The following is a 13,611-nucleotide window of genomic DNA, read 5'->3' on the forward strand; positions in this document are numbered from 1 at the left end:
AAACAGTCCCGCGTCTATGAAACGGCGATTAAAAGCCTGAAAATACAAACAAGTTGCGTTTTCCGACTAAGGCGCTGACCTCGTGTCGAGCCAAACAAACGAAATGCCCCGCTCTCACCTCTTCGTGAGTGTATAGGGCTGCGTAGTTCCAGTTTGGGCTTTATCTTTTGTCCGCTTTTTAATCTTGATTTTGTTGGAGCATCTGCTCTGTTTAGCACTGAGTTAGTCTTGCGGATCTTTCGTCTGCTTTAAGGTATCGGTGGTCCCGGTGTCTTGCCAAAGGCGGAATACTGATGCTGTTACCTTCGGGAGTTCTTTGCTGTTTCAGATTTTATGAGAAGAACATTTACTGGAGGTGTTGGAGGTGTGTGTCAAATGTACGCAAATGCTCTTGAAAGGTTAAGGATCGGTGTCTCTACCTACAGAGGTGGAAATAAGGCTGAGAGAATTTTTGAAAGATTTTTTTTTTTTCTTTTTACTGATTTTCAGTACATGGATTGGTTCTTGAAAACCCACAACTGATGCAGTTATTCTGAAACCCACGCCATTCTGTGGTATAAATGGAATTCCTCCTTTTTTGTGTCTGCGTGAGTCCCTGCCGGTTTAATTCTTCTAAATGCATATCCAGATCAAAACCACTAGCCCTCTTTTGTTCCAGAAATGCTTATATTCCTAAAATAAGGTGATACTATTTATTTTTTGTCTCGTGCTGCAGCCTCCTTCCTCCAAGAAGACTGATGGTTCAGGATCGTATACTAAGTTGCAGAATACCCAGGTGAGGGCAATGTCTGAAAAGAAGCAGAAGAAAAAAGCAGACTCGGAAAGTAAACAGGAGAAGGCAAATCGCATAATATCTGAAGCGATTGCAAAAGCAAAAGAGAGAGGAGAGAGAAACATTCCACGAGTAATGAGTCCTGAAAACTTCCCCAGTGTTTCAGCTGAAGGAAAAGAGGAAAAGAAGGGTAGAAAAGTTAAATCCAAACCAAAGGACAAGGAGAGCAAAAAACCGAAAACTGGATCTTCATCCAAAATTAAAGAGAAAACAAAAATTGGGTAAGTAGATTAAATGTTGTCTTCTTTCTCTTTGGACTGTAAATCCTTGATTAAAATGAAAACTGCTTACTGATAATACAATGTTCTCCTCCACTGCCTACACAAAATTCTTCCTGATTAAGTCCATGTGTGGACTCTCATTCAGGAACAAGAAAGATCTGTTTTCTCTACAGATAAAATCATTGTAGGACTGTCCTTCTGAAAGGAATTATTTTAAATTCGTACCCTAAACTGTTCTGTACTTACTTTGAAGCATAGACAAGACCAAAGTATCTTTCATCTGGTGTTGTAATCAGTTCCGACTTCCAATTAAGTTTATCTGATATTATAAATCCTGTCTTTACCAATTTTGGCATGTATCTTCAATACAGTGTGCATGATAAACTGCACAGGGAGAAACTGGAAGCTTTAATGAACTTGTTAGCAAGCGAATATTCTTGTAGATATCGCATGTATCAAAAGTAAAATGCATATGGGAAAATTGGTGTTCTGAGTACTTTGTAGTCTTCAGCCATATCCATTTAATCCGCCCTCTTAAAAATTTCGCAGACTCAGCTGGGTCAAGCTGGGTGGATACCTTGGGGTAAGGAGCTTTCAAAAGATGTTACCTGCTAGAAGGCTCCAAGGGATTCAGTACGTGGCACATCTTCTGACTCCAGTGCTAACCTAGTTCTCCCGTATGCTTTTAAAGGAGGCTGTGCAATTCCCGACGTTAAGTATGTCAGCTGGGACTCGAAATGGAAATGGTAGCTGCAGTCTGATTTTTATTTTTAAAATCCATGCTCTTTTTGAGGTAACAGAAATATTAACTGGCATATCTCTCCAAATTTAAATGTCTCGTATACATATGTATATTCTCATGTATATGGAGCAGAAATGAATGTTCTTTTAATCAGCCCGTTTTTCTGCATTTTCATTTTTTTTTCTAGAGATCAGCGCTTTTCATAGATGTTCCAAGTAAACAACTTCCTTGAGAAGTTACCCTGTAGTATAAAGGCTACTGCTCTAAACTCAACCTGATTCTTAACCTGAACTTTCATGGTCTTAATTTCTTTCTCTTCTGGTTGTGGGTTGGTATGTGTATGCAGCTCATCGTACTTCTTAGCATGCTGCATAGTGCTTCCTTTTCTTTTTTTCTCTGCCTTGTTTGAAGTGAGATTTTGGATGTGTGTTTCCAAAGTTGATTTCACTTTCATGTTTCTGTTTCGTGTTCTATAACAGACATTTTGTGTATCTGTCTAATCAGAAAACTATACAGTGGTGTTTAGCTAGTGTCGGTTTCCTGAAGTGCTGTGTACATTGCCCTTAGTGCGCTTTTTTATTCATTCTTTTGGGTAATTAACAAAACCTGCCAAAATACCATCCTTATGGTACACTACATAGTTCCCATATTTTTACTGGTTTTAATCAGAAAAGTGAAATACCTTTATTTATACTTCTGCGTTCAGTTTTCCATCTTGGTGAAACACTTAGCTGGGCACTATAGTTAGGATCAGTTTCCCAGATTTCGTCAGGCAGCGTCAATTGAGAAATAGTCATTTCTCAAACTATATTTTTAACCATGGTATTTGTGCTTGATCCCAACTACACCGAAGAGAGACTCCCATTTAATTATGGTCAACTTTTCATAATTTTGCATTGAGCTGTGAAGGGTTGCCGCCTCATTATTTACCAATCTAATCAGCTAATGCCCCAGTAGCACTTCATTAGCCAAATCATGCTGCCAGGTATTGCTTTAACTATGTGGGACGCATGCCTGAAGATTTAGCAGTCAAATCCTCTTAAAGAGCAGTGAAGAGAGTCTTCTAGAGGCACGTACTACAGATTTTATGTATTTTGCTGGAGAACAGTAAATCAAGTGCTTTGAGGCATCAAAAAACTTCATTTTAGTATCCAAACAGCTTAATGTGTTATGTTGTGTTAGCACTAGTTCATATTTTTATATAAATATATAAAATATTGTTTAGCAAAGAATATATATAGTGGTTTTGAAGAGCAGTATTTGCAAGAAAGCCTTGATTTTTTTTTTTAATTTTTATTTTTTTCTTTTAAGCATAATCTTACCCAACTCTGTTTTCTGTGCAAATCTAACTGTTGGTCTTACACAAGAAGACTATTTACTGTGGAGTGGCTATACTTGCATTTTCAAAGATGGTAAAAAAAATTGTGTGATTAATAAAGTCTGTTTCATTTAGGGAAGAACAAAATTAAATCCAACAAGTACTAAGGGTTTTAGAAGGCTAAACAACTCTTACAAAGATTTCTTCCTATCTTACATTCTTAGGAAAGTATTTCTTAATGGATCTTAAGTACATCCTGGAAATTATTGTTATGTCAAAATAGAATTGGGGTTTTAAATGTGTGGGTTGCTACACTGGTTTTGTCATTTATCTTAAAATAAAACAAACTCTGACTAAATCTTGGGAGAAGATTTTACTGTGTTAAAAAGTAGGGAGGACCTTAGTTTTGTGAAGACTTCTGGTTTTCTCTTGGAACTAAGGATTTTTGAGATCTTGTTTAACAAGTTGTAAGAGAACAATTACTGTGTTTTTTCCTTTTTTACTCAATAAGGAGAGAAACTATTAAAAAACAGCAAAGTTGTATATATGACATTGATTGCCATTTAAGCAGGAAAGAAAACCTGAAGACAGTAAAAAGTCCCTTCATAATTAAAAAGATAAACAATTTCTACCTGTTATGAACTGTTATCAACTATAGTTTTTCTACAGGCAGTAAGATCATGAGTGAAACTTTATGACCTATAAAGGTCTACAGTAAAAAAAGAATAACCTATGTATATGTTTTTAACAGTCATGGAGAATTTGTGTGCATCTGTCTTTCCTTTTTAGAAGGAGTTCCACTATGATACGTCCATCCCAGATGGAAATACCTTTCTTTTCATTCAGTGTTTTCTATAGCAAACAAACTTAACTTGCAGTAACTGTTACATGTGCTGATTTGGTTGGATTCTGGGGAGGTGGTGTGGAGCTGTGTGTTTGAGAAGATCTGGAGTCAGATTTGTGTTTCAGATGACTCCTGTTTGATTTGCAGGTTAGTTTAGAGCTGAAAGAGCAGAAACTACTAAAAAAATACATTGATTGGGTGTGGGGTTTTTTTTAAGAAGTGTTTGGAGAATTGTTTTAATCTGATCTTTCACATCTCCACTAGCATCCAACATAGCCTATCCAGTATGAGCACAACTGTACCTTCTCTAGTCCAGCACTCAAACACCAAACTCTTTCATGATCATAAACTTCGCTGGGATCTTACAGTGGTCCAGTCTGTGTAGCACATCCCGTGTAGCATGTCCTGTATTGCTCTTGAGGATTTGTGGAGGTATCTGATTGTCCAGCTGTGAAAATGAGATACACTGCCTCTGATACGGCTGATCTGGCCGAGCTGGAACACCAGTTGCTGAACAGACCTTGATAAAATTGCCTGGTAGGCATCAGTTAAAAATAAAAAAGTGTATTTTTGGATGAAATACAGCATAGCTTTTACTGAAATTGAGTAGCTCTCATCTAGGATCAAGGTAAGTTTTAACTACTCTGTATCTTAATTTAGAGAATTTGGGGACAGGATGATTTTTAAACTGGTTGGGTTTTTTTCCCCTTGATAATTAAACATGATTTGTATGTCTTTGGGGGCTTCATGTTAACTTCTTACATTTTCCGTAATGGTTCTTATGAGATCTATATATACAGAAAAAATTATAGCGTTATTCTCTCTGATTAATTGCTAGCAGTTACTTTCTAGGCAAGCTGTAGTTTCTATCTAGAGGTGGGGATTAAGGTTTTCTATCCGGACCTGTTGAAATCATAGAAAATAATGCCTTTTCATTTCAGTCAAATGGTTTAGAACTGGAGTCCGTAGTTATTAGTTTTTGTGCCATAAGCATTAGTGAAGATAAATGACTAAATTCTTTTGTTACCAAGTGTAAGATAAAGTAGGAGATTATTACAAGCTAAACACAATGTATTTAGCGTTACCAAATTAAGTACCCAGTTTGCTTTAATGTGTCGATTACTGATAAAGTTAATTCTTTAAAATGTACAATTTTTCTGAGGACCACAGAACCACTTTTCATGTCCTGGCTGTTTACCAAGGTGCGTTGATGTTTAGGAATCTATTTAAACCTTTAGTATTTTTCCATAGAACTTTCCATTTATAAGCTTTCTCTAACTGTTTATAATTGTAGTTCTTCCATTTAAGGCATATTTAAACTAGAAAGTCTACTTCTTACCACTTGATATGAAGGGTAGAAGAATTATGAATTTGTGAACATTCTGTTGTTCAAAAAAGTAGATTGGCATTTAGGTTTCATAGCTCTCAGTGTATTCCCACCTACTCAAACATAAAATTAAATACCATGGCCCTGATGAAAAGCAGCAGCTCTGCATTGGTGATGTAAAGGACAGTATCAGCAGGCTGCATTTAGGATTTTTTTTTTCTATCACTGCATAGTTCAAATAAATAAATCCCCCAAATCCGAAGAATTTGATTTACAGAAGTTGGATTCAGGGTGGTAGTCCCTCAGTTCAGAACTGTTCACTGCTATCAGAAATGGCTGTATTGTTTCATGTGCTAAAAGAACAATGGTGTGGGGGGTTTTTTTAATTAACCCTTAGATTATGTAGTAATGAACCCAGCAAGTCCTGTGTGATGCTGTTCACTACTCAAATGATTAAATGTCCTTGTTGCCTTGCAGTAGGTCTCACACATGCTGTTTATAAGACAGAGCATTTTTAGGACCCAAGACCCCGATAGAAAATTTTTATATAATCACTTGCTGATCTGATGGTTTGTTAAGATGGTTTGAAACCTTTGTAAAAAAAATCTGGAACAGGAGACATGGGGAGGGGGTGGAAGGGAAGCGTCCGCCTGTTCGGCTGATCCTCTATCGTTGACGTTTAAATGCACAGAACTTGAAGTGCATTTCCTAGGAGGCAGACGTTGCGAGTTGTCTTTGATGGTGCGTGTAAATCAAGCAAGTGTTGGCTAATAGATCTATGCTCAAAGGGAAGGGATCTCACTGAATCTCTTTGTTCCATTAGATCTGTTAGATCATAAACTACTTCTGTCATGATTAGAAATGGCACACAAATTCCAAATTTGATTATCCTTTTGGGATGTGCTCACATGCACTGAGCTGTGACTCCTTGGTGAAGTTTTTCTCTGCTCCCAGGTTCTAGTTTTGATCCATAAGTTGGGTCTAAGTGACATAATCTTAAGTTTCTACTGCAAAATATATGAATGCAAATAGTGTGGTCTTAATGAATAAATAACTAAACACTCATTTGTTCTCTTGAATTATTATTCCAGTGTTGTACGAGCTTGAAATGGCTGTTGGTTCCAGTGTGACTATAGGAGTGTTAAAAATCTGGGCACAATCTAAAAGTTATTAATTTGAAATATAACTGGAGGAGACAACAGGGGCTACTATTAGTGTGTTAGTATTATTTATTAAACATATGCTAAAAGGATAAGAGCAACTGTTTTTATACCACATTTTTAACTCATTCCAAGAGGATGCACTATCTTGTCAAGGAAACATCTGCTTTGTATTTTGCTAACAGAAAAGATTTTTAGCTAAGTTTTTAGTAATAAAGAAATACTAACACTGTTGATAAAACAGGAGTTTTATTGCTAGAAATATAACAAAGTGCTTTGACTACAAATGAAAATATTTGGGAGGTGGCTTTGGATGCTAATCATTAGTTACTTGGTGTTTCTCTGGTTTGGGAAAATTGAAGTAGAATGATGTACTAAAGGCATGCACTGGAGGCCAGCAATGCTGATTATTTCTTTCGTGCCTAATATATATTTGCTGGTTTTCTTTTCTTTCCTCTTTAATACTTCCCCATGTTTACTATCTGGAAGGCTTTGAAAACTGTTCTTCGTAATTTTAAAGCTGTTCAAAGTGCTGACAACCCTTCAGTCACATTCTCTGCTGTCAGACAGAAGGGGAATGGAGCAGATTGTTACTGCTTCTTAATTTATAAGAAGGAAGTTGCAGTGCTCCTCAAATAGTGGTTCCTGGTAGTCTTGCTGATGCTTTAAGTCTTTTGATTTTGCGGATCTAAACCACATTAGGAGCCTTGTGCTAAGGATCAGAAGTGATAATGGCTTGCGAGGTGGCTTCTTTTTAAACTTCTCCATTGGTATAAATTTCTCAAGATATGGTTTGCAGTTACAGAAGGAGATATATGTTGAAGAAATCTGCACTGTCTAATTGTTTCTAGGTGTTATGTAATACGATGCATTTTAAATTTAAAAAGGCAAGAGAAAGTGAAATTGGAATGGAGTCTAGTGATATTATTTATTCTGCGTCTACAGTGTGCTGTTTCCTTTTCATAGAAACAGAATAGATAGTTTCTGTTCAGAACAGTTTGTTTCGGGTGGAAAAAGGGATTTTAGCCAAGGATATTTATGCTTCCATGCAGAAATTTATAAACTGGCAAGAGAGCTTGCTCTCTCAATGAAAAAATTTCACAGAATTGATCCAGTTTACAAGCTTCTGAAAATCATTGTTTTCACATAGCAGATTTTTTAAAAGTTTTTGGCCAAAATATGAGCAGATTGCATTTTTACTAATAGAAATGCGTGACTTTAGCACCATACTGTCGTTCAGCGATTTTTGATAGCAAGGAGCATTGTGGTTCTGGGCACTGGATCAGAAAGAAGTGAAACTGTGCGTTTATTCCTCTCATTGGCACCATACCATATAGAGGAGGAAACATTCTGATCTGCAACATGTAGAGAAGATGTTAAGAAAATTTCAGGGAGATGCTTGTGAAGAGAGGGGGTGGGGAATACAAGACCAAGATAAGACACAGAAGCTGACAGAGGAATGGAATATTACGTGTAAGACTGCAGGGGCAGAGCAAAAGGTGAACACAAGGGGGGGACTACAACTACAGAGAAGGAGAGGGAAAAACATGCAAGGAAAGATGTAGCTAGAGCAGTCTAATCACAAAATAATCCCATGTTCTGAAACAGAAGGTCCTTAAAATCCTCTGCTATACAATGGGTACTGCTACAACCCGTAGTAAAATACTCATGGCCTTTCTTTGAAATTGTGCTGCCTGAATCCAAAAGGAGCCTGAGCCTGAAACATTAGACAGTGTACCGTGCATGAAATGAGAATGAACTATGGTTGCACAGATACAAATGTTTAACATAGCAATGTGCATTTTTGAAGTATTCTAATCTATCGTTTCACAAAAGAGGATCGAAATTTGGAATAGGTTGCCCTGGAAGGTGCCAGTCTTGGAGATAAGCAGAACTTGACTGGACTGGGAGCATAAAAGAACTCTGAATTTGGCTCGGAGTAGGGACCAGATGTCCTCCAGAGACCCCTTCCCGCTTGACTTGCATCTCAGCACTTACTTAATGAAAGAACATTTAGTTATCCTTTTTCTTTGTTGCTAATAGTCTTGCTGTCCATTGAAAAATCAAAACGTGTCTCACATTCACAGTCATCTCTACATGCCATACATGCACATGGCCTTTTAATGCCTTTGCTCCAAATCAGAGAAGATTTGGGATCTTACTGGTCAAAAAAAAAAGTATTTTACAAACTATATCATGTGAGTTCACTGGATTGAATATGCTCTATGTCCAGTTATTTCAATGAAAAGATCAACAAGGGACAGGTACAGATTAACACAGCTCCGTCACATTAGCTGACAAGTGCTAATGTAACACTTAAATTCTATGAAACAAAGGGAAATAAAAATGGAAAAAGTGGTTTGTCCAAGTCCATCACCAGAAGAGTCATATTGGACAAATACCTGGTAATCCAACAGTCTTTTTTTTAAAAAAAGGGGGGGGAGGAAGTATCCTAATCAGAGATTGAAAAGTGAGGGAGAGAAAAAATCCAACCTACTCTTGAAGACAGTAGGAAAACCAGTGTGTTTGTTGCTGAAATGATTTCCTGCAATTATGAAACATGTTTCCGAAGTAATAATTATAACTGAGAACACCTGATGAAAAGCAAGGACTTGAGGACCAGAAATTACAAGCAGCTCTGTGAACAAGCAGAGCTGTGATTATGCTTACTGCAGCTTAATTTCAACACGCATTTGGCAGTGCCTTTTGCTTCATACTAGAGGAAAAAAATACGGGAGTTGAAAATGTGGGAGGGTTTTTTGGTTTGGTTTGGGTTTGTGGGAGGGGGTGGTGGTGTTGGGTTTTTTTTGTTTTGTTTAACCTTTCCCCTGAACATACCTTGTGGTTAAATATTGGAAACCAATGAAAAATGTTCATTGCTTCTCAAAGTATTCTTATAATCTTTTGTAAGCCATGTTGCTTAAACTATCCATGGTGTTTTGGTAATGTAAGATTTTAATTTTCTGTGTGGACTGGTAGTTTGGACATAGTGAATATGTGATAGTTCTGTTATTTGGACACTTGCAGAGAAAAGTAAATGAGATCCAAGTGTTTCAACCACTATTTTCTCAACAGTGGTTTTTCAGGTGGACAGTATCTTTGATGCTACTGTGGTGTAAAATAACTTGTATTGTCTATATAATAAAGACTGAAGTCTTGTGTTTCATTTGTCTCATAAAATGTCAGAAGAGGCTTGTATGCTAGAACAGTTACCTCATTTTCTGTTACGCAGATCTGATGATTAGATACTATATAAAATATGTATTTTGGAACAGCTCTTTATCTGTGATTTTATTGGATAGTTTCTCATCATTCTGCAATTATCTCACTGAAAACATATTTAAAGAGGAGTATTTGGCACATTTCAAATGTGAAAATATAAATATTTTGACACCCTTTAGTTAAAAACAAATCAGATGAACTGGTATCGTGATTTACAGCATAACCTTTAAATCTGAACAAAGAAATAATTGGTGCTTTTTCATGAGAATTTATTCAGCGCAATGTTGGCTCTTAATATATTCTGAGAGGTTCTAAGATTTCTTATAGATGAAACTACTGGGTTTTTAATACAGCTTCTCTTTTTTCTTAACTTTTTTTTAAGGGCAAAAAGTATTCATGCAAATACCTCATTTTTACCATTGAATGACTTATTTAAACACACAAGTTTCATGTGTCAGACAGCTGTGAATGATTTTAGATTGTTGTCTGTAGGTAATTTTTTTTGAGTCATAATAAGAGAAGATATATTTTGCAATGATGGATTGTTTATGATAAATCATTTACTGTCGTCATCTGCAGATGGTATTTATGCTAACTTTGTGTAGTTCACTATTGTCAGTTCAAATGCTGGGTTTTGCATCTCTCTTACTCATAGATTTAAAATGCGTATGATCTAGGGGAGTTTGTGATAGTAAGGTAACTGCTTGCCTGTAGAGAAACTCAATAACGGCAAATACTGTCTATGGCAAAAGGTGTTTGTAGCTTTTTGGTTTGAGACATATTTTTCATTTTTCAGGCAGTGGTGCTTCCTGAGTTTTATATTAAGAATATGGGAATTGCTAGTAGTGATGTTATTTTTAATCTTGAAGTTAAGTAGACTAGTATATGGCATTCACTTAGATGTTGGGGTTTTTTCTTAACAGAAAGCTAATCATCACACTGGGTAAGAAGCAGAAAAGAAAAAATGAATCTTCAGATGAATTGTCTGATGCTAAGCAGACTCCACAGCGGCCCTTGAAAGATGAAGACTCACAGGTAAGTAGTCAGAATTTTTCCTTTTAAAATATTTATGTGTTGTTATTTCTACAGGTCTCTTTTCCCCCTCTCTTCAAAAAGTTATATTCCTTTTGACATAGTGACAGTTACTCTCTCACTTCGGTCTCTCTCTCGGGTAGAACCTTACATTATCAGCTACTTTTCCCAGTTGGAAAATCAGAAAATCCTACAGTTTAGAGTTCCCTTTCTGTAATGGGACATCAATGCCCAGCTTATACTTGTTGGCATACAAATTTATACCTATCTGATTACAGAACACTATTGATAAGTTACAGTACTTTAGAACCACCAAACCTGCTTTCACCTCCAGCGTACTACATGGACTTTCTATACCAAAACAAATTCCCTGAGAAATAAATAATTTCATGTTCCCTTCCAGGTAACCTTCACCTAAGACAAGCTATCACTTAAGTTAATAAAAAGTCATTCTGGGAAATGGCTTCTGATCTTTTTTTCCCCTCCAGCATTATTATCTGTGAAATACTAAAGGTCAGCTCAGTATCTCGTAATTGTTTTCTGACATTGTCATCAAATAATGCAATTAATTTTTACTCAACACCTTATTTTGAATATTCATTTCATCTTTGTGAATGAAATTGCCACAGGATAAAAACCTGTGCATTTCTAGCCTATAACCTTAGTTTAAATGGAGTTTTCCCTAAAGCAAGAAAGTTATAATTCTGTTACCAACATACGCATAAATAGGATATAATCTCTCACAAACAGTTCATGCTTCATTGTACTAAGTATTGCAAATAATTAGCTATGCTACTATTACACCAGGGAAATCTATGAAAAAAATGCAGAAAGTTACAAGGGAGATATTCCTCAAGAGAATGATTCCACTACTTTAATTCTTGATCTGGCACTTCCTTCGGAAGTATTCCCCAAACAACTAGAGCCTATTGGCATATTGATTATAGAATCATAGAATCATTTGGTTAGAAAAGACCTTTAAGATCACCAAGCCCAACTGCACCTGTCCACCGCTAAACCATGTCTCTAAGCACCTCGTCTACCCGTCTTTTAAATACCTCCAGGGGTGGGGACTCGACCACTTCCCTGGGCAGCCCATTTCAGTGCCTGATAACCCTTTCAGTGAAGAGATTTTTCCCAATATCTGATCTAAACCTCCCCTGGCCCAACTTGAGGCCATTTCCTCTCATCCTATCACTTGTTACTTGGAAGAAGAGACCAACACCCACCTCGCTGGTGGAGCAGTAAGGTCTCCCTCAGCCTCCTCCTCTCCAGGCTGAACAACCCCAGTTTCCTCAGCCACTCCCCATCAGCCTTGTGCTCCAGACCCCTCACCAGCTTTGCTGCCCTTCTGGACACACTCTAGCACCTCAATGTCCCTCTTCTAGTGAGGGGCCCAAAACTGAACAGCTCAGGGAAATATAAAAGGGTTTTTCAGACAACTCAGGTTGTATATGAATGTGTTGGAGAACATACGCCTGTTGATGTTTTGTTGATCACTTCATACTTTAAGGAAAGACATGGTGAGAAGGATTGAAAATGCCAGGTAATGCCTCAGTAGGTTTTGAAAAATCAACAAATACTTGATGAGTAAAACTTGAACCCGCTTCTTAATCAGTCTTTTACTAATTCATACATGATTTTGCATTGTTCCTATTAGCTGCATTTTTAAAAAAAATTCTCCATCTGCAAACTGTTGTTGATTTAACTACAGTATGACATACTGTGTCACATTAATGTGTCTGTTCCCACCTGAAGTTTCTTTTCGTGCTAGCACCCAACCCTGCACACACTCTCTTTTTACTGAAGAAAAGCTAAGCTGACTGCGTTACTGTGGGCAGCTGAGTCGTTTCATACATGCCCTGTCCCAACTTGCCCAGAAGCATGGTGGTGCCTGTTCTTTGATTTTTACTGTGTATGTGATGTTGCTACTCTACCTTACTACAATACTTACAGTGTAGCTGTTAAAGTATAGCTAGGTCTTTTAGCAGATACCAGCTGGACCAGGGGCTGAATATAACAGTCAGGAAGAAAGTTCCTGTGCTGCAATCGTACTGTTACTTAATATCCACTCTGCAGAAGCCGGTACAACCGCAGGATTTTGGGTTTTGTTCTAGTCACAACTTGTTATTCTCCCAACTGATCTCTACAGTGTATTGCAACCAGCAGTGGCTTTTCCAAAACAAAAATAAGCTTTGCTGTGTAGCTCAATATAATTAATTTATTTTATAGGGGCTGTTTTACTTTGCTGATTTTACTTTTGTGATGATCAGTTTGCTAAAGGAGTGCAGTGTTTTGAAATGTTAGCTGACTAGTTTGATTCTGCTATCACTATCCAATGGATTGGCAAATTAATCTTATGGTTAAATATGTAGTGTCTCATATATTGGTACTGAGTAATAGAGAGGATATGCAGTATCCTAATAATCTAAGTATTTGAAACTTAAATAGTGAGCAAGAAGGAATTATTTTCTTAGACAACATTCTTTCTCCAACTGGAAATTGTTGTCCTCAGATTCTTGCAGAAACAAGAGTGGAAGATTAGAGACAGAAACCGCGAAGTAAGCCAAATGCTGCTGTTAAACAAGCTTGATTAAGGTGGAGGAGAAAACAAATACATTAACAAAGCATCAAACTTTATTAGCCATCAAATCTGATTTCATTGGCAATTGGACTGATATTTTTCTAATAAAAATTCAGTGATTTTTTAATAATGATAGTTAATAATTAAATAACATTTAATAATGATAGTTTTGGGTAAAACCTCTGTTTTTATTCTCCTGCATGCAGAAGAGAAGATCAAACCGTCAGGTTAAAAGGAAAAAATATGCTGAAGAAGGAGAAGGAAAACAATCAGAAGAAGAAGCTAAAGTTTCTGTGAAAATCAAAAAGAATTCTGACCCTTTACCTGCT

General features: G+C 36.8%; 1 protein-coding gene across 1 annotated transcript in view; it reads left to right on the forward strand.

Moving 5' to 3' along the window:
• The window catches only part of CHD9 (chromodomain helicase DNA binding protein 9), a 98,503-nt gene that overhangs the window by 40,889 nt on the left and 44,003 nt on the right, over positions 1–13,611 (forward strand). Inside the window, exons 5-7 of the mRNA XM_035893125.1 lie at positions 716–1,053; positions 10,590–10,701; positions 13,489–13,608. Coding sequence (XP_035749018.1) covers positions 716–1,053; positions 10,590–10,701; positions 13,489–13,608 — 570 coding nt within the window. The remainder of the gene's footprint in view (positions 1–715; positions 1,054–10,589; positions 10,702–13,488; positions 13,609–13,611) is intronic.

This window comes from Egretta garzetta, unplaced genomic scaffold (genome assembly GCF_000687185.1).
Source record: "Egretta garzetta isolate BGI_Z169 unplaced genomic scaffold, ASM68718v1 scaffold314, whole genome shotgun sequence".
Classification (NCBI taxonomy): Eukaryota; Metazoa; Chordata; class Aves; order Pelecaniformes; family Ardeidae; genus Egretta; species Egretta garzetta.